The sequence below is a fragment of the Lutzomyia longipalpis genome, chromosome 3 (genome assembly GCF_024334085.1).
Source record: "Lutzomyia longipalpis isolate SR_M1_2022 chromosome 3, ASM2433408v1".
Taxonomy (NCBI): Eukaryota; Metazoa; Arthropoda; class Insecta; order Diptera; family Psychodidae; genus Lutzomyia; species Lutzomyia longipalpis.
This window is the reverse complement of record NC_074709.1, coordinates 9,946,374-9,970,842: the sequence shown is the minus strand read 5'-3', so window position 1 is coordinate 9,970,842 and position 24,469 is coordinate 9,946,374. Positions and strand designations below refer to the sequence as shown.

The following is a 24,469-nucleotide window of genomic DNA, read 5'->3' as shown; positions in this document are numbered from 1 at the left end:
ACATTTTGTTACCGGTGTTACCTGGCTCTTATCTTTGCAATAACTTAAAATAATCAAAAAATGGGTTTCTTAAAGATCGGATTTTCGGTCTGAAGTTCGGTTAACTAAGTTTTATTAAAGGCTGACGTTTCGGACTATCTAAGTCCTTCATCAGGGCATTGGTAGTTAAATAGTCTGAAACGTCGTCCTTTAATAAAATTTAATTAAACCGAACTTGACCTAAAATCCGATCTTTAAGAAACCTATTCATTGTTCACGATCCTCCCTTGGATAATCCAAAAAAAATCAAAATTCTATTGTTGATATTTAGAAGCTTTTTTATTGATTAAAACTAAATTTTCAAAGTTCCTTGAAATATCCAACATCATAACTTCTACAATTCAATTTTTGTTGCAGTTTTTGTGAATGATCCTCTACATATAATGATATTTTCTTCAGTTTCAAAGCCCATCTCTTATGAGTTGGCTATATGTATAGCAATATATTTTCCACTTTTGCACACATTCACAAATTGATTGTGCTTTTGCCGGAGACGTTTATTCAACTGTATTTGTGCTGTTTTATTTTTCACTTCTTACGCTTATCCGTTGAGATATAAAACATTTTCTCTATGGGTGCCGCATCGGTTGGGTGCTTTTATGTATGAATATGTGTGTGTGTGTGTGTGTGTCTGATGTTGTTGGCAATCAACATAGAATAATGTGTGATAGGGATAGAAAATATGTTGACGTGTAGTACGTGCGGAATATAAAATAGAATTTGAATGAGTTGTGCAAAAAAGAGAAGAAGAAAAAAAAAGTTGCTTTTAATTATTAAATATTAAATGATTTTCATCAAGTGAAGCAGAAGGGGTGGGATAGAGAGTGAGAGAGAGAGGAATGGAAGATGATTAAAGTGTGTTGATGATGATGGAAAAAAAGAAGATGGTGCAGTTTTGCTAAAATGGAACCATAAAATACATATAGAGAATTAACATTACAACCACAATTGCATGGATTTTCTGCAGCAGCAAAATGCCATGGGAAGAACTAAAGAGCTTTCTTGTTTTGTGCTTGGGGGCTTCAAGTTGTTTTTCTTGAAAAATATTATACATACTTACGTATATATTAAAATATATTTTATGTGAGAAGGTAATAATTGTTCGTTTTCTTCCCTTTTTTTTCTCCTCCTCTTACTTCTTCTCCAACCACATCTCTCTTTGAAATTCTTTTCACATCACTCTGGCAAAACTCACACATGAAGATTATGATGCAGAGGGATTGTGGAGGTTCCAATGTTGATGGGAGCTGGAAAAAAAATGCCATGATGATTTTTTTTTAACTCCACTTCAAGTTGGTCTGAAGAGGAGAAGAATTATTTTTGTGTGAAAAATTTTGATGTGGAAAAAGACATTGGTTTTGGTGGAGAAGAATGTACGAAAATGGAGAGAATGGAAAAGACGAAAAATATTTTTCGTATTTCCTTTGAAAAATAAGCAATATGTATGCTTGTATGCGATGGCTGGCTGACTTTTTTTTTTCCTTTTGGGCGATGGAAAGAAGCCGATGGAAAAGAATGTCACGAAGTTTGCCGTGTGTGGAGTCTGTTGAACGGTTAATAAACCATTTTCGTGGGTGTGGAATTAAGTATTCGTCTCCGGGAGAGTTGGGTTTATGATCGCGCAAGCTTTTTTTTTTTGTTTTTTACTTTTAAATTGAACCACAAGAGTCTCAGAGAGGAGTAAAATTATATTGAGTCGAGTAATGTAGATTAAGCCCTCCCCCATTTGAGAAAAAAAAAAGAAGAAGTTTATTAATTCTTTTATCTTCCCATTTGCTATTTATTTCAATAATAAAATAGGTAGTGAATGATTTATTAAAATCATGTCGCGCGCTCTTTCTCTCTCGTCTTTCTTTTTCAAATCTCATGAAATTCTAATTATTTTGCCTTTTAGAATTTCTAAAAGATTAATTTTTTGCATCTCGTTTTTTTCTTTCTTTGCAGAAAAACTAAAAATGGACGATGATCAACAGTTCTGTCTACGATGGAACAATCACCAGAGCACACTCATAAGTGTGTTCGACACACTTTTGGAAAATGGAACGCTAGTTGATTGTACATTGGCGGCGGAAGGGAAATTTTTGAAAGCACACAAAGTTGTTCTCTCCGCGTGCAGTCCGTATTTTGCGGTGAGTAATATATTTTCTTCAAAGAGCTTTTTTTTGTTGTTGTTTTACTTATTGATATTCAGCATCGACATTCAACAATGTTGCAATATAACCATATACAAAAAAAAATTCACCTCTGTCAGAGAAAGAAATTGCCGGTGAATTGTGTTGTGGAAGAAAAAAGAAAGAAGGGCAAAAAAAATTGATTGAAGAAAATCATTCAATCTTCATTTTCTTCCGCGTCTTTCAATTTTGCCCAAGGGTAAAGAGATCTCGTCAAGCTACATACATAAATAATTCCTCTCTGAGAATGGGCATTTTTCACATAAGATGATGGAGAAATTTTGAACACAGTTTGTTTGTAGCCAGGGGCGTAGCGAGGGAGGTATTTTGGGGGTCAAAACCCCCCTCGAGCCAAATTAATTGAAGAACAGATTAAACTTTCAAAAATCGCTAAAATTTTTGATTTTGGGATCGTGAGATTTCTTAAGATTTTTAAAGTTTCTCAAAAAAAAACTTAAGATTTTTTAAGTCAGAGTTTTCGGGCAAAATGCATGTTTTTCGAAGATTTTTAATAATTTAGATGCCTGAAAAGCATCAGGACATGAATTCTCTAAGAGGGAAAAACTCCCGTGATAACCTCCTAAGGGATTTAGCGCATTAAAAGAAACGCGAAAACCGGGAAAATCTTACGGGAGTTTCATACGGATACATTATTTTTCTTAAAGGATCAAGATCACGTAAAGTTTTCCTCACTTTTACCCTGCAAAAAGCCTTCGGGAGTTTATCACGAGAGTTTTTCACTCTTAGAGAATACAGCCCCAGGAAAAATCTTTGGAAAATATGAATTTGAACCAATTTAACCTGACAAGAAATAGACTTGAAGATATTAAATATTTTCCTAAAAAAAAATCGAGTTTTTCTTTTTGAATTTAAGAAATTCTTAAGGTTTAATTAATCTTTAGTTTTGCTTAAGAAAACTTGAGAAATTCTAAAGGAAATTTAAATAATCTTTGGTTTTGCTTAAGACGTCGTATAACTAGTGAATTTAATCCATTGATCGTCACTAAGGACGTTTTGTTCTTATAAAAAATACAAGAAATTTTTAACCTTCATCGTACAAATAAAAAAAAAATGAAACAAACATAGCTAAACTCCCCCTAAAATTTGGTTCTGACTACGCCCCTGTTTGTAGCTAAATAGATTGGGGAATGTGAAAAATTAATGTTAAAGTCTTTCTTTCTTTTTTTTTTTTTTGCTATGTACGAAATGGGGGAATTATTCATTGTATCATGTTGGATCCCTTGTGATGATTCAACGATGATGTTGGTAAATGATTGATCACAAAAATATCTCCCATTTAAGTATCGATCGTTGTATATGTTGTTGGAGACAAAGAAAATTTATATATTATACGTACACATACGGGGAGAAGAAGAAAAAAAATGATGATTTTGTATTGGAAAGATGAAGGTGGGAAAGGCGTTGTTGAGGTTCATGGGAGACATACAAAAATCACAAGAAAAAAAAAAAATAAAAGAATAAAGAAAAAGATGTAATGTAGCCAATATTTGAAGGCAACGCTTCAGAATTTTCAACATTTTCTCTGTGTTGCTGTTGTATGTTCTTTCTTTTTCTTTTTTTTTTTTTTTGCTCCCCAAAGAGGATTATGTTGCACGACGGATGTGAGTTGTGCGCAAGATCCCACCTTTCTATTGATCGAAAGCTGTTGAAAATTTTACTGTAGTTATATGTTGTTGGATATAAATGTGGCTCGAAGCACAATGTATATGTAGCTGGGGCGCGTACGCGGGTATTGGTGGGCTACACATTTATACAATAAAATGGTTGATTTTCAAGCAGGATATCGGTCGGGGTTTGTTGGGTGTGTATGCTCTGTCTACGAGACGTAAGCGGGGTTACTATTCGGGTTCCTTTTTCACATCAGTCAAAGGGAAGAGGAGGAGGGTGGAGAGGATGGAGGGTGCTTGGATATCAGAGGGAAAATCAGAGACATAGAGAAAAGGGGCTTAACGTTTGGGATGCGAGGGATGTTTGGTTGCGACACAGGACGGGAAAAAAGGGAGCTAGTGAGGGTGAAAACAACTCGATCTTACGCGACAGATATTAGCAATCCCACACGGCTTTGTGAACGATGATGGCTCTAACTACAAAGAGAGAGACAGAGAGAGCAAAAGAGGGTAGCTGTTGTAAGGCCCAAAAAGACCCCTCGTTAAAATGGGAAAATCCAAGCGTTGGGTGTACCCACCCTAACTCATTTTCTCGAGAGTTCTCTCGATATACAATCACCCCATGATATCTCATGGGGGAAGGTTCTCTTTTTTTTTCTTTGCTGCTATATCGTTGTGTTCACTTTTGGCTCCGTGGTTCACTCATGCGCACTTGAGTTTGTGATATTGCTGCCAAAGAGGGTTGAGGGGAATGATGGTGGTGGTGCTGCCTGAAAATTGAGGGTCGGTTTGTGGCGTCGTTTGGTTTTTTGGGTAGAAGAAGAGAGAATTCGGGGGCGGTCATGATGATGGAGGGAAGAAGAAAATGAAAAGGGATTTTCGAGTTCCCAAAATCTTCCCTTGATGTTGTGTTATTCCCTTTGTCTGTCCTATGCTTGGGTTTGTGTCGTTGTATTCCCCCAGGGGCAAAAGTGCCTTAAGCTCTCTCTTATGCGTCTGCCAGCATCAAGGGGGACGAACGATGAAGCAGCAAAGTAAAAGGGAACATGCTGATGAAACAAATGGCTCACAGAAGGGGGCTCTCTGTGGGTGGGCGTAACATCGCATAAAAGATCTCTCTTTGCTTTGCGTATTACAACCCAAAGTCTTCTTGGGTACAATTTTTGGTATATATGTGTGGGGAAGAGAGAGAGAGAGAGAGCCTGATGAGAGCGAACGAGAGTTCTCCAAAAAAAAACTAGGGTGGGTTTTTCACGTTTTCTAACGAAGGGAGATCCTTTATTGATTTTTACCGTCCATTTTGTCATTGCTCATACCCATTTGAGGGCTCCTCAAATATGGCTTCTAATAAAAGGAAAATCAATTACTAAATTTGGTGGAAATTGTTTTTTCTTTCGGTTTTACAGGCACTACTCTCTCAACAATATGACAAACACCCAATCTTTATTCTCAAAGATGTGAAATTTCAAGAATTGCGCGCCATGATGGACTACATGTATCGTGGCGAAGTGAATATATCACAAGATCAATTGGCTGCATTGCTCAAGGCAGCTGAATCCCTGCAAATTAAGGGGCTGTCCGATAGCCGAGGTAGCAGCGGAAGTGGTGGATCGTCTCAGAAAGCTGATACATCAACAAAAACACACGCAAGTGTACCTGCAGCAAAGGTTTGTTTTCTCTTTTATTCTGTTAAAAAAATGCAAAAAAAAATGTTTAATTTAGAATTTTGAATATAAAATTTTTCAAATTACTTTAAATTTTGAGGGAAGTTTAAATTAAGCTGTTTGTTTTTCTCTGAAGAACTTTTTAAAAGAATTGTTTGAAATTTCTGGGAGTTAGATAATTTTGAAAAAACAATGGAAAATGTTAAAATGATGAGATTTTCTTAAAACTTGTTGATGTGGAATTTAAGTCTTAATAAAAATGAATAGAATCCTTTATACAATCAATAAAAAAAAACCTTAATTTTCAACGATTTCGTGATTCAACTAAAAAGAAAAGAAGCTTTATTTGAAAATAAAGCTTCTTCTAATAATTACGGTTACCACCTCTAGATGTTTTACCCGGAGACTTCGGGTTTTAGGGTATGATCACCGGGCTGCGGGTTTAGGATGAATTTCTCCGGGTCACACGGTTTTAATTTTTTTTTTGCTTTTATTTTTGGCAGTATCAGAAAACTAAAAAATCGGATATTGAAATAGACTCTTTCTTTTTTAGCTAAAGGGGAAAATCGTCTTGAGTCAGATCTGAGTTTTTCTAAACCAGAATAAACTTCTTTAAGCTAGACTTAAGTTTTTTTTTATGGTCAGGCTTTTAAGATTTCAAGGTTAGATCAGGCTAAATTGAGGCTAAATGCGTCTTAAAAGTCTGACCTAAAGGAACTAAGGTTTGGCTTAAGAAAAAATAGGTCTGACTTAATAAACAGCTTAATTTGTTTTTTTTTTTAAGTCAGGCTTAAGTTCTGAAGTCGAACCTACATGCCTGGTTTAAGTAAACTTGAGCCTGGCTTAAAAAACTCAAGCCGATCTATTATGATAAAAAAGTTCGCGAAAAACGGGGAAACTTGCAAACAAAAATCGACTTAAATTTTTTAAATAATAAAAAAACATTCTAAATAAAAAAAAAATATATAAAAATAAAATAAAGATCGACGTAATTTTTAGTATTTCGGACATTTGAAAGTAAAATCTCCGGGTCAGAATGTAATGTGAGGTGGTAACCTTATTTATTTCCAAAATATTTCCTCAGAAAAAAGTAATTTCCAGAAAAATAGAGAAAATAATTTAAATGAATAAAATTAAGTTTTTCCCTCTTGGTGATTTAGTTAGAGGAAACTTGTTAAATAATTCTTCTGGAATGAATTTAATTGAATTTAAAAGTTCTCAATAAAGATGATTATTTTTTTTTTAATTTTTCGTTTTATCACAATATTTCAGTGAATTTTGCATTTTTTTTATTTTATTTTCTTTTAATTTTTATAGCAGACAAGTACTGGACTCACAATAGAGCAGAAGAGGCCGCGTATTGAGAAGCAGCATCCCGCCACATTGGACACAGAGCCAGATGTGTCAGATTCTCGAGAGGGGTCAACAAGTCCCAATTCACGAAAGCGAAAGAAATTTCGCCGGAGGAGCATAGAAACAAACAATATTGGCGGTAAGGAGAAATTTTATTTATTTATATTTTTCATTGAATGCATTTTTTTTTCATTTAATTTTCGCGTATTATAAATTTTGTATTTAAATAACAAAACACAAAATTCATGTTTGCGTACTATCTTCTCGCATTCAAACACCCACCTTTGCGCGCATCAATTTGTGGGTAAATAAAATGGATAAAAACGCAAAGTCTCATGGGAAGGGTGGGGCGGGGGGGGGGGACATGTGAGAAATTTGATATGCATTTTTGAAAGAAAGAGAGAGAGTGAGCGAGAAAGAAAAAACACGGTGCTGGGTAATGGTGATATTCACCTTGAACTTTTGTATGTTTTTTTTTGAGCGAAAAATAAATAAAAGAAGAAGAAGAAGCAATCATGTAGGAGACATTGGGAGGAGGAGGGGAAAAAGAAATTGATGGCGTGGGAGAAATTAAATGATTAAACAACATGTGTTTTGGTGCATTTAATCTCCCGAAAAAAATGAAGAAGAAACATTGAATGTTGAGTAAAAAAAAAATCATGTTTATGCTTATAATGTAATTTGTTTTTTTTTTGCTCATTGTGTCGAAACAGATAATCATGACCAGCACTCAAATTCCTCGTCACATTCAATGCCTCATGCTGCTTTGTCCACCCATACAACATCAATGCCAACTATTACCTCAGCTACCTCTTCCGCAAGCGTATTGAATGTTACCAAAAAGACTGACCACCAATCGCACGAAAGCAAGGGTGACATTGAGAGGGATGTGGATGATAGTGGTGATGCCAGGGCGGATGGTGGTGAGACCCATCCATTGCAAGTGTCACGAAGTAAACAGAGTGCTGCACATGGTGGTGAAACGGAGTCAACGGCAAAAGATAAAATGGAACATTCAACGCACCCGGACATGCTGCTCGAACCAAAAAATGAATATGACGAAAGCAACGATGGCAATGTTGAGGATCTGACACTTGACGATGAGGAATTGCTCGAGGATTTGGAACAAGCTGGACCCAGTCATGGTGGCGGTGAAGGCTCTAGTCAAGGTGAGAGAAAAAATTCTTTTTTTTTTATCATAAAAGAGTTGAAAAAAAAATTCTCACAGAAATCTTCTAGAAATTTTCTTTTTTTTTATAATTGAGAAGGAATTTCCCTTATTGAAATGTTTTTTTCTATGCAACTTTGAAAATTTTATTAGTCACAAAACTTTCCCAATATTTTCATCAATCTGAGCGTTCTAGAAAATAATTTATTGGTTTTTTTTTCTCATTGGGAAGTATTGTAAAGTTTCACAGAATATATTTCAAGAAAGTCAATCATAATGCGTCCAGTTATAAGAGTTGGTGTCCCACAACGTGAAAAAGTTTGTTTATGCGTCTAAATTGATTTTTGAGCGCTACTATGTACGTACAGTCTCTGGTTCGATAAGACTTACAGAAATTTCTGGACTAGTTATGGAAAGGTTTTAGAATAAGCTATGATTTGAATAAATTTGAATAAATAATTGACCTACAGAACACAAAATGGCGGATTTTTGTTTCACAAAAACAGGTTTTTGCATTTTTTGTTCACTAGGAATAGTTCTAGATCATTCTGATGCTTTAGAAATTTATAGAAAATCGTAAAACCTTTAATTTGATACCAAGTTGAGTAAAATCGGACAAGTCGTTCAAGAGATATGGCTCTTAGAACTTTTCAAATTCAAGAATTTTTCAAATGGCTATATCTTCTAAACGACCACATAGATTTTCTTCATTTTCGAGTTGGTGAAAGATATTGAATCCAGCTACAACATAACAAAATTTAAAGGAAATCGATAATGTGGATTCGGAGATATTGCCCCTTTTTAGGCAATTTTTGTTTTTGCTTTTAGCGCCTCTTGCGGTCATTTTTGAAACTTGGAATGTTCCAGACAGTTATAGGGCTTCTTGAAACCTTTGATTTGAGCTTGAGTTGGTCAAAATCGGTTAAGACGTTCTCGAGTTATATCGAAAAAACACTTTTTGTTTTAAGCCGCCATATTTGCTAAACCGCTTGACCGATTTTCAAGTATGAATAGTCGATGAAAACGTCTCACTGAGCCCTAAAACATACTAAAATTTCAGACCTGTAGCTATAAGGGAACTGGTTGACGGTATTTCAAAATGGCGTACGGCGGCCATTTTGGATTTTGAAAATGCAAAAAAAAAATGAAATTTTACATCAACATTTGTATAGAAAACTTCAAACTCGAAGTCTGTATCTGTTTCTACCGCCATTGTGGGATGTCTGAAACGTGCTCATACCAAGTTTGAGCCCGATCTGAGGTGGTCGGTTTTTCCGACGATTACAATACTGGAAAACCAACTAATATTTAATTTTTACTGAATGAAAATTTTTTATAATAAAATTTTCTTTGAGAATTTTAAAGCTCTGAGATTCTTTAAAAAATCTTTTTTTAATGAATAAATTTTATTTAATTAATAATTTTTCTTTTCTTTTTTTCTTATTATTCTTCAGGATACGCTCAATGGCAAATTGAAAGATCTCAAGATGAAGTGTTTATGGCCGGACAGGAAGCAGCTGGACAACATCGGGATGCACAAGGTAGGCTGAAAAATCATTTCATCAAGACGATCCTCTTAAAAAGTGATTGGTATGATAAATGTGACGAGGTGTGTGCGTGTGTGCAAATTTTCTCTCAAAACAAATAAATTTCAAAAAAAAAGAAAATCCGCCAAAAAAAATTGTCCGTGTCAACAATTTTGCCATCTCGTGAAATTCCATTGCAAATTAGCAAGAAATGTGCACGCTTGTTCCTCAAACTAGCGCGCATTTTACAATTTTTGAATTTAATGACATTAATTGCATTTATATGCTTTTATGTTTTGTGCGCGCGCGCGTCCGAGAAATTGAGAAAATATTGTTGGAAATGAGAGAGAGAGAAAAGTTTTCGTTGTTGTTGTAACCATTAAAACCGTCGAAGCATTTTCATACAAATCACGGATCGTAATAAAAGTTTTTTTTTTGTTGCATAGTCAATGACACTGAAGTCGAAATGAAACGTGATGAAAATTGAATTGAAAAAGAAAATCCCCGTAATTGCATATACAGAAAATTAAACACTGATTCTAAAATGAAAAATGAATTTAAAAAAAAAGAAAGAAAAATAAATTCAAGCATTAATAATTTGCAAATTAAAATGCATTTTAGTTGGTAGTTTTTATTGGATTATGCGCAAAAATATTTTGCATTTTAGTTGTAGATTTTGATTTTTTTTTATATAATTGTGTTGAAAAATTATGAATTTTTAAAAAAAAATTTAATGCAGGTAAGTGCAAAAAATAAATAAAATTTCCAATTGAGGATAGAAAATATAAATATCTTGATTATTCTTTTATTTATTAATAATTTTAATATTTTATTTTTTTAATTTCTAATGAAAATATTTAAGGAAATAAAAAATTATTTTCTATCCCATTCAATTGGAAATTTATTAAGGAATCAGTGTTTGATGAAAAATGTGAATGAAAAACTAATTCCAAACAAGTATAAAGAGACTTTCATGTCTTATCTCGTTTATAATGTTCATAATGAAGCAATAGACATCATAATTGCTTTTATGTACCGATATATGTTCATTTTTTTGTCTTTTCTTCATTTATACCGAGAAAAAGAATTTACAATCTCAATAGCAAATCATTTTTGTTTCTTTCACACCTTTTTAACTTGATTAAAAATTTTCATCACGTCGACTACAGTGTGAAAAACGTGTAGTAATGAGTTTTTTTTTCTGTATTTTCTTACAAATTGGTGATTGTGGTAGATTTGAGACAAAAAAAAATATGAAAGAAAAAAAGAAAATAGCATGGAAATTATTTTGAGGTGAATTTCTCGAGTTTTCACGATTAAAGAAAAAAATGTTTTGCTTGTTTTTTTCATTGGTTTGTGTCTCTGGCTCGTTTCGTGAGAAATTGCTTTGAAAGAATAAATAAAAAAAAGGAATTTATTGAAAAGAAATGTTTTTTGAAAGAATTTCCATGGTATTTCTTTTTTAATTAGTAATTTATGTGGGGTGATATGTATAAAAGAAGTTTTTTCTTTAGTTTCATTTTTTAATTTTACATCCTTCAGAGAAAAAGTTTTTTTTTTAAATTATATTTATACTCATAATTTATCATTATTTTTTTATCTAATTAATTTTTCTTGCTAATCGACCTTCCTAATAATACATTTTAGACAATAAGTTTATTTAAAAAAAAAAGCAACATGAATATTTATCTTCAAATGAGAGTTTGAAAGAAGATATAAAAATAATCAAGAAAAAAAATGAGAGGACATTCATTGCTAATTCATATTGATATTATTTGTTTTTTTATACAACTTCTTTTTTTTTTAAATGTTTTAATGAAACAAAAAGAATATTATGAACAAAAAAAAACCTATGGGGAACGTTGGCCTTCTATTGATAAAAAAAGCATCCTACTTTATTTTATTATTATACCATTAATATTTTTTCTAATCTTATCACAATATTATTTTTCACTCTAATTCTGTACATATATTATTTATATATTTTTTTAAAAACCCTAATTTATTTATACATAAACATTACTATATGTTTTATATACAACCTCTACCTACTATAAAACACACAAATCATCCACTTATTTATTGCTTCTGAAAAGAAAAAGCATTATTTTCATTTTATTTATTTATAATTTATTTATTTCATTTTCGCATGGACTATCCAAAATGCTTTTTCCTTTATTTTTTATATATTTACTTTACACACATCTTCAGTATTTTATCTTCATTTTTATTCTCAATTTTTTTTATGTATAATTTCTCTTCTTTCTTTTCGTCATTTTCGTTTATTTTTTTTTTAAACCGGGCATTTTTTTTCTCGTGACTTGAGAGGAGAAACAAAACAAAAAAATCGTTTAACGCGAATTTTATAAATCGGTTGACACGAGAGAAATGTCGGTCAATTTTGGAGCTCTTTTTTTGTTGTTGTTTATTTGATCGGTTCGCGTGAAAGAGCTTTGAGATTTTTTTCCCTCAACTTCTTTAACCTACCTTCCAAATAAATCTTAAGATTCTCAAATCTACAAATCTTTTTGCAATTTATAATGGAAATTTTTTGATTAAGAAAATTTTCTAAATGAGAAGATTTGTAGGATTTCGGTGGATCTTGAGATGTTTTGGGATTATTTTTTTTTTGATAGTGAAATGTGCAAGAAAATTTAAAAAACAAGTGAAATGTGAATTAATTAATAAAAAAACCAACTTAAAAAAATAATTTCTTCAGAAAGAGAGAGAGAGAGAAGAAAAGTGTGTGAAATGATGATGTCATTCATCTGCAATTTCCTCGGCCAAAGAGAATTATTTTAACAAATACACAAGACAGAAAATCAGCCACAACCAATATGAGTTTCTTCTTGTGAAATTTGCTGCTGCAAAATATTGCAATATATATATGTATCTGTGTGCGTGGTTAAAAAGCAAATTAAACGACGAAGAGACATTGGCCGAGGGAAGGGCATGAGAGCGTGTGAAGAAAAGCAAAAAAAAAAAGATGTGTTGAAGAAAAGTTCAAGTGAAGAAAATACAATCATCGTGAGGTTTTAAGGGGGCGCCGCGGGTACATAGAGAGAGTGGAGGAGCTCTCCTCGACAACATACGATCCCCCGACGTATATTATGAAGTCTCCAATCGTAATTCAATGTAGCTGTAAATTTTAATTAATTTACAGTGAGGTATTTTCATCCATAAACACACAAACACACAATACTTACCTACCTACAACGGTGGGGGGTGGCGCAGAGGAAAAGGGGAGAGCATACTTTCTGTGATGTATGTGGAGGTATGTATATATGTGTAAAGATGGAGTAAAATAAAAAAGAAGAGAGTGAAGAAGAAGAAAAGTGTTGGGAGAGATGTGTGTTTTATTTATAAAAGCCACATACTCTCTTCTTACAACTCCATATATTTTCTTCTTCCTTCACCGTCTTGTTTTTTTTTTCTTTACTCATACTTTTCGCAAATTGCCACCACATAACTATGTGTGCTCCTTTTCCCAACTCTCCCCCCCCCCCCTTAACACGACAAATTCCACAAAAGAGTGTACAACAGAGTACACGATATTGGAAGAAAAAGCTCTCCACATTGCTTTCGTGTTGGGGGGAACATCAAAATGCGCGCAAATAAAAAAGAAGAAAAGAAAAAGATCTTCAACACCAACAACACTCAATAATATAACACTGTGAATGAGAGACATACATATTACACGAAAAAGCGTTCCGAGAGTTTAATGAACGCGCTAAAAGCACACAGAGTTCATGAAAATAGTTAATAATACCTACATATATAAATATATAAATGCTATTAAAAGAGAGGTTTTTGTGAGAGAGAGAGAGAGAGAGAGAAGTAAGTATGAGGTTACCGTAATGTATCGATACGGTGACTATTTTTTCTTCTTATTTCTATTTTGATATATAAATTATATTTTATTATTCATTTTAATATTTCTTCTATGTGCGATAAAATTTTATATTGTGCGTATTTTTACCTATATCAATTGCAAAGAAATATTTTATTGCCATAATGAAGGTATTTCTCTTTCAGCCAATCATAAAAAAAAAGAAAAATTCCTTTTCAGCCACGTTTTCTCGCGAGTTTTGTGTGTTTTTTCCAACGATATAAATCTGTGGAAGTGTTTGCGCGTGCGGGAAAAATTTAATCAAAAGGAAAAAAGACAAAAAAATAAGGTATGGTCAATTCAAAAAATGCATTTTTTTAAATAATATTTTATTTAAAGTTTACACTTTAATTATTTCATTGAATTTTCTCCCATTCTCAGTACGGAAATAATCGTACATGAGGTTCGGGAGCCAAGAAAATTCATGATAAATCTCGAGAAAATCTCGTACAACGTAGTTTATGCATTCAAATATATTCTTATTTAAGTTTCACAGCATACAAAATAGAAGTGAAAAACTTGATTCTTCTACAATATACAAAAGGTAAAATATTGAACTTTTTCGCTGTGAATTTTTGAGAATTTAAATTTTATAGCCAAGACACATGTTTTGTGCTATAAAAAATGGAATATTTTGGTGTTTTTCATTAAATTTTTAGCAAGAAAATTTAAATATATTTTAAAAAAATTGTACAAGTTTAAGGAATTTCAGAAATAATAATTATTTTAATTAAAGAGAGGAGTTCTTATAAAAATTATAGCACACTTGACACATACCTACTATAAATTTTGACATTTTGTTACATAAAAATATAAATCGTAAAATCAATTTAGAATTTTATAGGGATGTACCTTAGTGCAAGAACACGTCCCTTAAGAACTAAATTGATTTTGAGACTATAAATAATTTATTATAACGTAATTGTCAATTTTTATGGTATGTGTCAAACGAGACTTCCTTTTCAGATTTTTTATAGCAAAAATTGAAAATCTGGAAAGAATCCTCGAAAGATTTTTTTTTTCACAAAAGTTAATATATTTTCTGCAAGTTTTGTGTTTATTTTGCAAATTTTCATGCCTTTTTAGAACATTTTAAGTTAATTCATCAAATTCATTTAACTCTGGTTTTGTGAATATTTTTTTAATTAAGGAAAATTAGATAAATGAACATCCTTTCCAAAGGAAAAATGTGTATCAAGAGGTGGCGTTAGTTGGGATTCTTTTTACGGGGAAATTAGGATCTTGAAAGTTTTAACGAGAAAACTTTCTTTTTTTTTGTGTCTAAGAATGGTTTGAAGGTGATTTCGGAAATTCAAAGAGCTTTTTAGCTTTATTTTTGCTTAAGATTAGCGCCATCTTTTGGTTCACTTCAATTTGGTGGTGTTTCTATTATCTATTTCTTTCTAAAGTCAAAGACAGAAAATAGTTTTTTTTTAATGAAAAATGAATTAAATGGACAAAATAGACCTTAATGGCTTTTTGTGTCCTTTAGAGTTAAAGGATTAAGCTTACAAAGTAAGTGATGAATTTTTTCAGAGAAAGAGCTTTAATTGATTGACTTTCTGTAATCTTGTTATGAACAAGGTGGGGTGGGGAGGTGTTTAGAACACAATTAAATAATAATTTAATATTCATAAATTCTCATCTCAGTATCGGAGATTTTTCAGACAGAAACTTTTGACAAAGGAAAAGGTTTCAGAATTATTCTTTTGATTTATGAGAATATTCTTGAATTAATTTTAATGAAAGATTAAATAAAGAAATATTCTCCAGAGATTTGTAGAAAAATCTCATAAGAAAATGATCAAGTATGAAAAGCTTCAATTAGTAAAAGAAAGTATTGCTAGAGCTTTTTAATAAGGGATAATATTGAATTTTGTGAATAATAGATTTCATAGTTTCTTTGACGTAATTATCAATGAAAAAAAAAGTAATTACTTTATTAGGAAAATGCATTTTTTGAACTGATTGTATATTTTTTTCGTCATTGAGTCGTTCGTTAAAAAAATCGGATAAAATATTGTGAACGTTTTAGATTCGATTTTGCAACATTAATTTCCTTCTTAAACGAATTTTTACCTTAATTTTATGTTCTATTTATTTATTTTTTATAGTTTTACTATCTTTCGTATCAATTTTTGAGGGCCAACGTACAACGCAAAGTGGTGTAGCTTTTATTTCAAACGTTTTGTGATTTTTAAAAAATGTGTCTTGACTAAATTTACAAATGTCTGCTTTTTCGACATTCCGGAGAAACATTTTCACATGAAACATTTTTAACACAGACACACACCATTACATTTAACACGCACACAATGAAAACTTTCATACATTTGAGTGAGAAAATGTTTCATTCCGGGAGGGAAACATTTGTTTCATCGACACGTTCGTAAAAAGTTAAAATTATTTAGTTCGAAAAAGTTTGTTGCATGTTGGGGGAAAGCTTTCGAAACAAAGTAGTGAAGAGAAATATATATATATTTCGGAATATGGAGAGCTTTTAACACTTACTTTCATTGGGCATTATTATATTCTTCATTTCATCGCTTTTAAATTTTCTCATGATGATTTTTCGAAGGAAATTCATTTACTAAAATGAATTGAATGCTGTATTTTAACAATTTTCTTAGCTCACTTATTGGTTGATAGAAAGTTTTTGAGAAGACATTCAATTATTTAAAAAAAAATGGAAATGTTATTCAGAATCCTTGAATTGCAAATTGGGCTTCACAATATTTTTTTATTTTCACAATAATTTCAACAGAATATTCATCTAAAAAAATCTATGAAGCTTTTTAAAGAAGAAAATATTGAGAAAAAAAAGAAGATTTTACATAACTTTTGCTAATTTTCAATCAGCGTAGAATTATTAAAGTTATTTAATGCCATAAAATGATAATGAAAGTAGGTGTTAAAAAAAGCAAAATACGTGTTAAGAAGATGAAAAAAAAAAAAAGAAAATGAATCTTCTCACAAACTGAAATGGAACTTTCCTCAAAACTGTACACAGATTCCTATTTGCGTGGCGTTGTAAAGTCTACTCGCTGTGTGGCTCGTCGAGGTAGACGCTCTACGGCGGTGATTAGACGTCGGAATAATCAATGGTCATCACGGAAGAGGTAATGTAGAGAACAAAAAAAAAACTGCAAAACTTTCTTAATTATTTAGAAAAAAAAGAAGAAAAAATTGCAAAGAACTGCACGATTGCAAATTAATTAAGAAACAAAATGAAGAAGTTTTTGAATGAAGGAAAAAAAACTGATTTTGTTGCAGTTCTGCAATATACAGATGCAGTGGATGTGACAAAACGTATTGGCACAGTGGAAATTTGGCCAGACATGTGAAGCACGAGTGCACCGGATTGGCAAATATTGTTGTCTATCCATGTCCAATATGCAACAGAAATTTTACTCAATGCAGCAACATGAGACGTCACATGAATACGGTGCATAATTTGAAGAAGAAACAAATTGATGCACTTACATACCAAAATACATAAATTTTATCACGGGAATAAAAAAAAAACTTGAGCTGATGCGCTTTTCTGGAAAACTATGAAATGACAAAAAAAAAAACCAATTAATCGTTTTAGGTGTGTGCCAAAAAAAAATCTTTTACAAAAAATGAAGAGAATTAAAAAAAAAAAAAGAAATCAATTCCATTTATCAATTTAAGATGAATTCCATGTAATTACATGATTTTTTTTTAAATGATAAAAAAAAAATTCTTTTAAAATAAATCTATAAATTTTCAATTAAACAAAATCTCTTGACGACGGGTTCTTCTATGTGGATGGATGGATATAACACTTTATAACAAATTTATGGGATATTAGAAGAATAATTTTTAAGAAAAGAAAAAGATCTTTGGGATTTCTTTTATTTCATCAAAATTTCTAACATCTATCTAATATTTTTTTTTCATTTGGAATTTGCAATTTATTTTGTTTTTATCTCTTTTAATATAATAATTAGTAAGAAAATACAGACACTTTTGGGTGGTAAAAGGTCATATTTCATAGGAAAAAAAAATGTAAAAAGAATTTATGGGTTTTTGTCATAGAAAGAGGAAAAAGGAATAGAACAAATGATGAAATTTGCGATTCTTCTAAAAACTTACTTTCAGATTCACTTGGGCCAGCTTTTGAGCCTGAAGTGACGATAAGGCCAATGTATAAATGTTGCACAAATACCGGAAGCTGCAATGAATGTATAATTGAGCGAAATGCATACCCACGTCCACTGACATCCTCACCAGTTGCCATTGCAAAGAAAACATCCGCAAAGGTGACGCATTTTACGTGCAATTTGTGCTCATTTGTGTGCACATGGAAGTACGATTTGAAGTTGCATTTGCGGTATAAACACGGAGTCTATAGGAAATTGTAGAAAAAAAAAGAAGAAAAAAAAAGACAAATTGTGTAAAAAACAAATAGAAAATGAAGAAAAAAAAAATAAAGAAATTATTCTTCTGAAATGAATGACTTTTTACTTAAAACCAAAAGGATTTATTATAAATCTTTCAGGATGAATTGTCCTTCTCGCCCACCCCATTGAATTTATTTCCTTTGCAAAAGATACATAAGAACTATGGGTCAAAAACACATACACTTATACAAAGCACTTAATCAAATTCTACTCTAAAACCTTTTTAGTGGATTCTAGAAAGAAAATAATATATAAGAAATTCTTGAAAAAAAAATTATGAAAAAGTTAATAACTGAGAGATAAATAATATTATTAACTTTATTATATTTAAAGTTAGAATTTCAATTAATTAAACTAATTTCAAAATTTTTTAATGTTGCTTTAAACTTTGACTATAAAAACTATTTTAAACTAAAAGGTTCGAGATTTTTGAATTAATTGTAAAATCTTTGAATTTTTTTTAAGTTTTTAATTTAAAAATAAAAAGGCCAATGAAAGCAAGAAATAAACAAGAATTTCTAATAATTTATTTTTTTTCTAAAATCCCAAACTGGCAAACACTTTAAATTTAGCTAGAATTCTAAAGTTAAAAAAAAACTTTAGTAATTAGTAAAATTTTAAAAATTGTATGAGATATATTGAATAGAAAGAAAATGCAAATTAGCTTAATAACTTATTGAATCGGTTGGGGAAGGGATATCAACAGGAAGATTTATTTAAAATAAAATATAAATTTAGAAATATTAAGCATAGACTTTCTTAGTCAGCAAAGTTCTTCCCTAGAAAAGAAAATAAGAATTAAAGTAAAACAAAAAATATCTTATAGCGGCCAATACGTTCTATAGAATTCATTTCAAAAATCGTTCTAGTGACGAAATATTAAAATTATTTTATCATAAAAATTTTGGTAATTCTTTTTAGCTGATTTTTTTTTCATTTTGTTTAGTTTGTAATTTTTATTCTTCATTTTTTCAGACAAATTCAGTTTATTTTTGAACTTGGAAAATATTCTAGAGCAATGGCCTAAAGTATTAAAAGGTTAATTTTGTTTTTACTTTAAAAAAAATCAATAATTGAAGGTATTTTAAAAGAATATCTAGAGCTAGATTTTAGGTGTTTGCCAAACATTAAACAATGAAAACAACTCTTTATTTAAAAATTTAAAAAAAAAATGAGAAAAAAGACTTTTTCTAAAATAAATAAATTTTAAAAGTCCTTTTTTGTACGTTTTTGAATTAGAATTTAATTTTAGATGCACGTTTTTTATGGTTTTAAGTCGTAAAATGTTAAATTTGATAGTTTTTTTGTGTAGAACAAAAATGTTAGTTTTTTTTTTTGCAAAAATTTGTTTATTTTTTTGTGCCATTGTGCTTTTTTCTCAATGCCAGAGACACAATTACACAAACTTAGATTTTATTTTTAGCTTTTTTTTTTCTTTTGAATGGATTTTTATTTGAAATTAGTATTTTTTTCTAGTTGTTTTATTTAGTAAAAGAAAGTTTTTTTGGTTTGTGTTTTTTTTTTTAAATTAGAAAGAAAAGTTTGCTTAATTATACAATTAGACAAGAAAAAGAAAAACACAGTGACACCCACAACACAAAAAATGATGAGTTGTTTTCTTTTTTTCTTCTCTTCCACATTTAATTGCAGAACAATTGACATGCACACCATCGATACAATTTTTAAACAATGACTCAGAATCTCAGCGTTTCTTTTGCAATGTTTGTGACAAGAGTTATCTGCGTAAGCGCCATTTGCAGCGCCATATGCGCGATGAGTGCATTGGTATACCGCCGAGATTCAATTGTAGCATGTGTCCGTCGAAATTTCGTCGAAAATACCATTTGGTGCGTCATTTGAACTCAAAGCATGGCATCGTGACGCCAAAGATGGAGCCAATGACGCCAAATTCATCGGGGATGGACATTAGTGGGATGAATAATGGGAGTTCGCAGGATGAGGTGGAGATGTACAATCGTGCCATAAGTCTTATTGTGCCAAAGAAGGAAGCCCCAGCGGGTGGTGAGGCGCAGCAGTTGGATGAAAATATGGAGATTTACAATCGTTTGATGAATTTTGAGAAATTCTCCATTGGTGGGTTGACAAAGAAGGATGATGCGGCGGCGGCGGTGGTGGGTGTAGCACCCACAGAGGGGGCAACACTTGCTGATAGCATTGAAATCTACAATCGTTTGATGAATTTTGACAAATTCTCCGCTGGGGCAATTCTCGGGAAGCGCTCAAATCCGCATCAGTCCACATCAATGCCATCTGCTTCGACCCCCGGCGCAACGGGGGGTGGCAATCGTGCCAAGCGCAAGGGTAGCTCGTCACCACTTCCGGAGGATTTTCAGATGAAGATGAACATTCAATTTAAAGCAGCCGAATTGCCATCGGCTACAATTAAAAGCCCCCAATTGACGGGCTCAACGCAACCACAGAAATTCGTACCAAATGATATGCAGTAAAAGAGAAATCTTCTACGTTTTTTTCTTCTTACCTGCCAAGGCTATTTTTGCATCAAAGTTTTTTGATATAGAAATTTTTCTGATATATATTTTATAGAGTATATATATTTAACAAAAAAAAAAGAAAAACAGAAAACAAAGATACGATAGATTTAAGAAAGAGAGAGAGAGTGAAAGGGAAGGAAATAATATTATTCCACGCTGTGGACATATATTTTTCTATAACAAATTTATTGGTCTCAAAAGTATTTGACAAAAACATAATAAGGCTATATTAATTAACTTTAAAAATATTTTTTAATGATATGTACGAGATTTTCTTTTTTTTTCAATTTCTTTCTTGCACTTTCTTTTAAAAGAATTTTCAATTCATCAGTATTTTTGTCTCTTCATGTGAGAGGAGCTGCTTAGTAGGGAAAAACAGCTCTAATTTTTATCTAAAATATTTTAATCACATAATTTCTTAGCATATAAGTTTGTATTCTTGTCTCTGATTTTTTTTATTATTTAAAAATAAGGAGTTTTATGATTTATATTTTCATGACAAAAAGCGTGTGTTTTTTTTTTACTTTTTTGTATCCACATTTTTGGATCAATTTTTCTTACTACTTATATACTACTTTGAAGAAAAAATAATAATGGGACAAATGAGTGTTCTATTTTGTATGGAAAGATCTCTTTTGAATGACATTATTTTTTTAAAACTACTTTGTGACAAATACAGCGGTTTGTATTTTTTGTGGGATTTTTTTTTGAAGGGCTAAGGTCTGGCTTTTCTACCTTTTCTAGCTGTTTTAATCATTTTAACCGTTGTAGTTTTGAGAAAAAAAAACGATTTATTTTTTAAAAACAATCGAAAACTTCATTTCTTAATTAAAAAGATCCTGAAAAAAAAATTCATTTGTTTTCATTTTTTTTTTAAATAAAAAATACTTTGAAAGTAACAAAACTAATTCTGAATGGTATTGCTCCTTGCAATAAATTATATTTCTTAATTTTAATTATTCTTGTGAATTAATTAAAATTCTTTCTTAAATATTTTCTTTTTTGGAACTTTCGGTTCTTGAGAACTTCAAGAATACGGCAAAGTTTTTGAAATATTGGGACTTATTCAATGACCAAGAAAGCAGTGAAATCTTTGAAATTTTTCAAGGGCTACATTGCAAAAACGGCTAAGTCGGTTAGCCGGTTTTACAATGTAGTCTCTCGATATACTGAAAATTCAAGATTTCAAGCAAATTTCATGGGTTTCTTGGTTGCTGAATTGGGCCCATTCTCACACAAAATAGTTTTTGAATATCAAGTTCTAATCTGAATTAATATTTTGAATTCTGACGTGGGTGTTTAACCGGATTATCAAAAATCTGAATTAATTTTTTAATACCTGCATTAAAAGTTCTTAGGACAAGTACGTACAAATCAAAGTTCAAAAAATAAAGCAAAAACTCTAAATATTTATTTATTTTTTAACAAATTCAGCATATTTATCAACATTTTACAGTATTTACGTAAATAAGCGTTTTAGCATTACTTTTGCAGTACTTTCAACATTCCTTTTTAGCTAGAGAAAAAAAAACTAATTACAAACTTAAGTTTTTGAATTATCCAAAAGTCCAACAAAATGCAACCGACTGTTACTATTTCTATTTCATCACATTTCCTTTTATATTTAAACTTAAGAAATAATTATTTATATTTATTTTTAAGGTTTTTTTGTATTATTTTTATAATGATTATTATATAAGAAAATGAAAAACAAAACAAAGATAAAAGACACTCAAGCCATAGATTATTGCATTTACCATTCGAAGAATATTTCTTCGCACAAAAAAAATGATATTTTTTCCTTATATTTTTGTAATTCCATTTTAAGTTACCTTATGTGTTAGATAATAGATTTTTTTGTCTTACTTAATTTAAATTATATTAAAAAAAGAAAACAAGAAAATAATCTTGAATTTTTTTATAAACATTTTTTTAGAGAGAGATAGTTTTGGATAAAAAAAAAGATTTTCTATGAAAAAAATAATGATTTTGTAATAAATTTTTGTGCAAAGATGAGATTTTTATTAACAAAAACGGGGTCTCTGGGGAACAAATTTTGAGAGAAAAAAAAGAAGAATAGTTAGGAACAAACTTTTTTCTAATATAATTCTAATTTAAATATTCTAGATGGACGTGATCCGTCGATGGGGGTGTTTGGAAAGCACAAAAAGAGAGCACACTGAACAAAACTGAAGCATCATCAGAGTTTTTTTTATCACTCTTTTCAAAAAAGTTTCTCTTCCGAAGGAGATTTTGATTTGTTTTGTGTGAAAATATAGCAAAAAAAAAAACAAAGGATTTTGTTAAAAGAACTTTTGCAATTAATTTGAGTTTTATGGAACTTTTAGTTATATGTATATAGATGAGTTATGTTTTAATAACTTTTAATATATTTTTTTGTTGCGCTGAATGCAATGAAATTTGTTAGAAAGCCTACATAGATACGAATGAGTTGTAGTCTAAAGTTTTAATTTTACTTAATTTATTTGTTGTTACCATATCGGGATTGATGGCTTTTGTGGTAATTTGGTATTTGTGTGCATTTTCAGTTGCAGTTCGATACTGCTGTGTTGACTGCGGCAAAACCTATATGTCCATGAAGAGTCTGCAGCGTCATCGAAATTTTGAGTGTGATTATACAGGGCCCAAGACATTGTTCAAATGCCCCGTGTGTGACTACCATTGCAAACGGAAGGATAATCTCAAATTGCACACGTACATACATTTCCCAGATTCACGACGAAAGAGACGCTCAAAGGGGGAGAAAATGCAGCAGAGTCCGCGGGAGAAGTTGCAAAGTAGTGATGTTGAGTATCAGGAGGTTGTGGAGGAGTACCAAGAGGAAGAGTTTCAAGTTAGAGAGAACTGTAGCTACATAAGTTTGCCTACAAATAAATTCTGAACCAATTTTTTCTTTGGAATAATTTGGATGTTTCTTTTAATTGAGTTTTCTTGGGAAGCTTGAGAGTTTCTTTCTGGTGTGTGTGATTAGTAGACTAACTGGAAATGTTGATTTTTGTATCGTTTCAGATGATGAACCTGTTGAAATTGAATACTTGACACTGAAGAAGATTCCACAGGAGGGAATAATCGTTGAAACAGTTGAAGATGATACAGTGGATGCAATTGAGGATGATGTGAAGGAAGTTATTTCATATCAGAGATTTGGGAGGACAACAAAGACACCAGCTGGTAGGATAACGTACAAGTGTCACCTGTGTTCCTTTGGGTGTATCTACAAGGAAACCCTACTTAAGCATTTTGCAGAAATTCACTAAAAGATCCTTCGGCGCAAAGAAAAATGTAAATCATATTCATTGCAAATTTACAAATGAAAAACAAATTATTGTAAAAAAAAACAAATCAGAGATCCTCTTAAAATATACCCCAAATCCTCGGTAGTCTTTCAATAGCCAGAGGGTGTGGCGTGTAGATTATAGGCCGAATTCACTAATAAGTCGGGCTTAAAATTTTAAGTCCGTCTTAAGGTTTTAAGTCAGGCTTAGATTTTCCTGAATTGTGCTGGAAAATATGTAAGATTTTCTGAATAAGAACTTGAATTTGATTAAAAATAAATCTTAATTTGCATTGAATAGAGAACAAGAAATTTATAAAAGTTAAGTCTACAACTTCATTAAAATATTTTTATTTTATTTTGTTTTATTATTTTTTTTATTTTATATTTTTTTTACTTTATTTTATATTTTTTATTTTATTTTATTTTACTTATTTTGTTTTATTCTATTTTACTTATTTTGTTTTATTTTATTTTATTAGTAAAAGGAAAAGTCGTGACTTTTTGGTGAAATTTTTTTCGTTACGACTCAAAAAATTTAAGTCAGATTTAAAACCTTAAGACGGACTTAAAATTGTAAACCGGACTGAGTAGTGAATTACGCCCATGTCAAGGGCTTAATCTGGGAAAGTGGTTTACAGTGAATTATACACATTTCATCAAGAAGTCACGATTTTTTCTTTTACTAATAAAATAAAAAAAACATATATTAAAAAAATATATATAAAATAAATAACAAAAATAAATAAAATAAAAAATAAATAAAATAAAAAAAAATAATATAAAAAAAATAATA

The 24,469-nt window shown here is 30.9% G+C and overlaps 1 protein-coding gene across 7 annotated transcripts in view; it reads left to right on the top strand.

The window, feature by feature from the left end:
- Positions 1-24,469, top strand: part of LOC129791832 (longitudinals lacking protein, isoforms F/I/K/T-like) — a 78,359-nt gene that overhangs the window by 10,353 nt on the left and 43,537 nt on the right. For 5 of the 7 annotated variants that reach the window (XR_008750746.1, XM_055830390.1, XM_055830386.1 and 2 more), the window contains exons 2-6: positions 1,984-2,168; positions 5,245-5,505; positions 6,820-6,994; positions 7,569-8,024; positions 9,478-9,564. Coding sequence is in view for 6 of the 7 variants with exons in the window: in XM_055830390.1 (XP_055686365.1) it covers positions 1,995-2,168; positions 5,245-5,505; positions 6,820-6,994; positions 7,569-8,024; positions 9,478-9,564 (1,153 nt within the window). In the remaining variant the exon portion in view is untranslated. Of the gene's footprint in view, positions 1-1,983; positions 2,169-5,244; positions 5,506-6,819; positions 6,995-7,568; positions 8,025-9,477; positions 9,565-19,515; positions 22,390-24,469 lie in introns of those variants that run through there. The other 2 variants (XM_055830391.1, XM_055830389.1) reach the window with 2 other exon arrangements.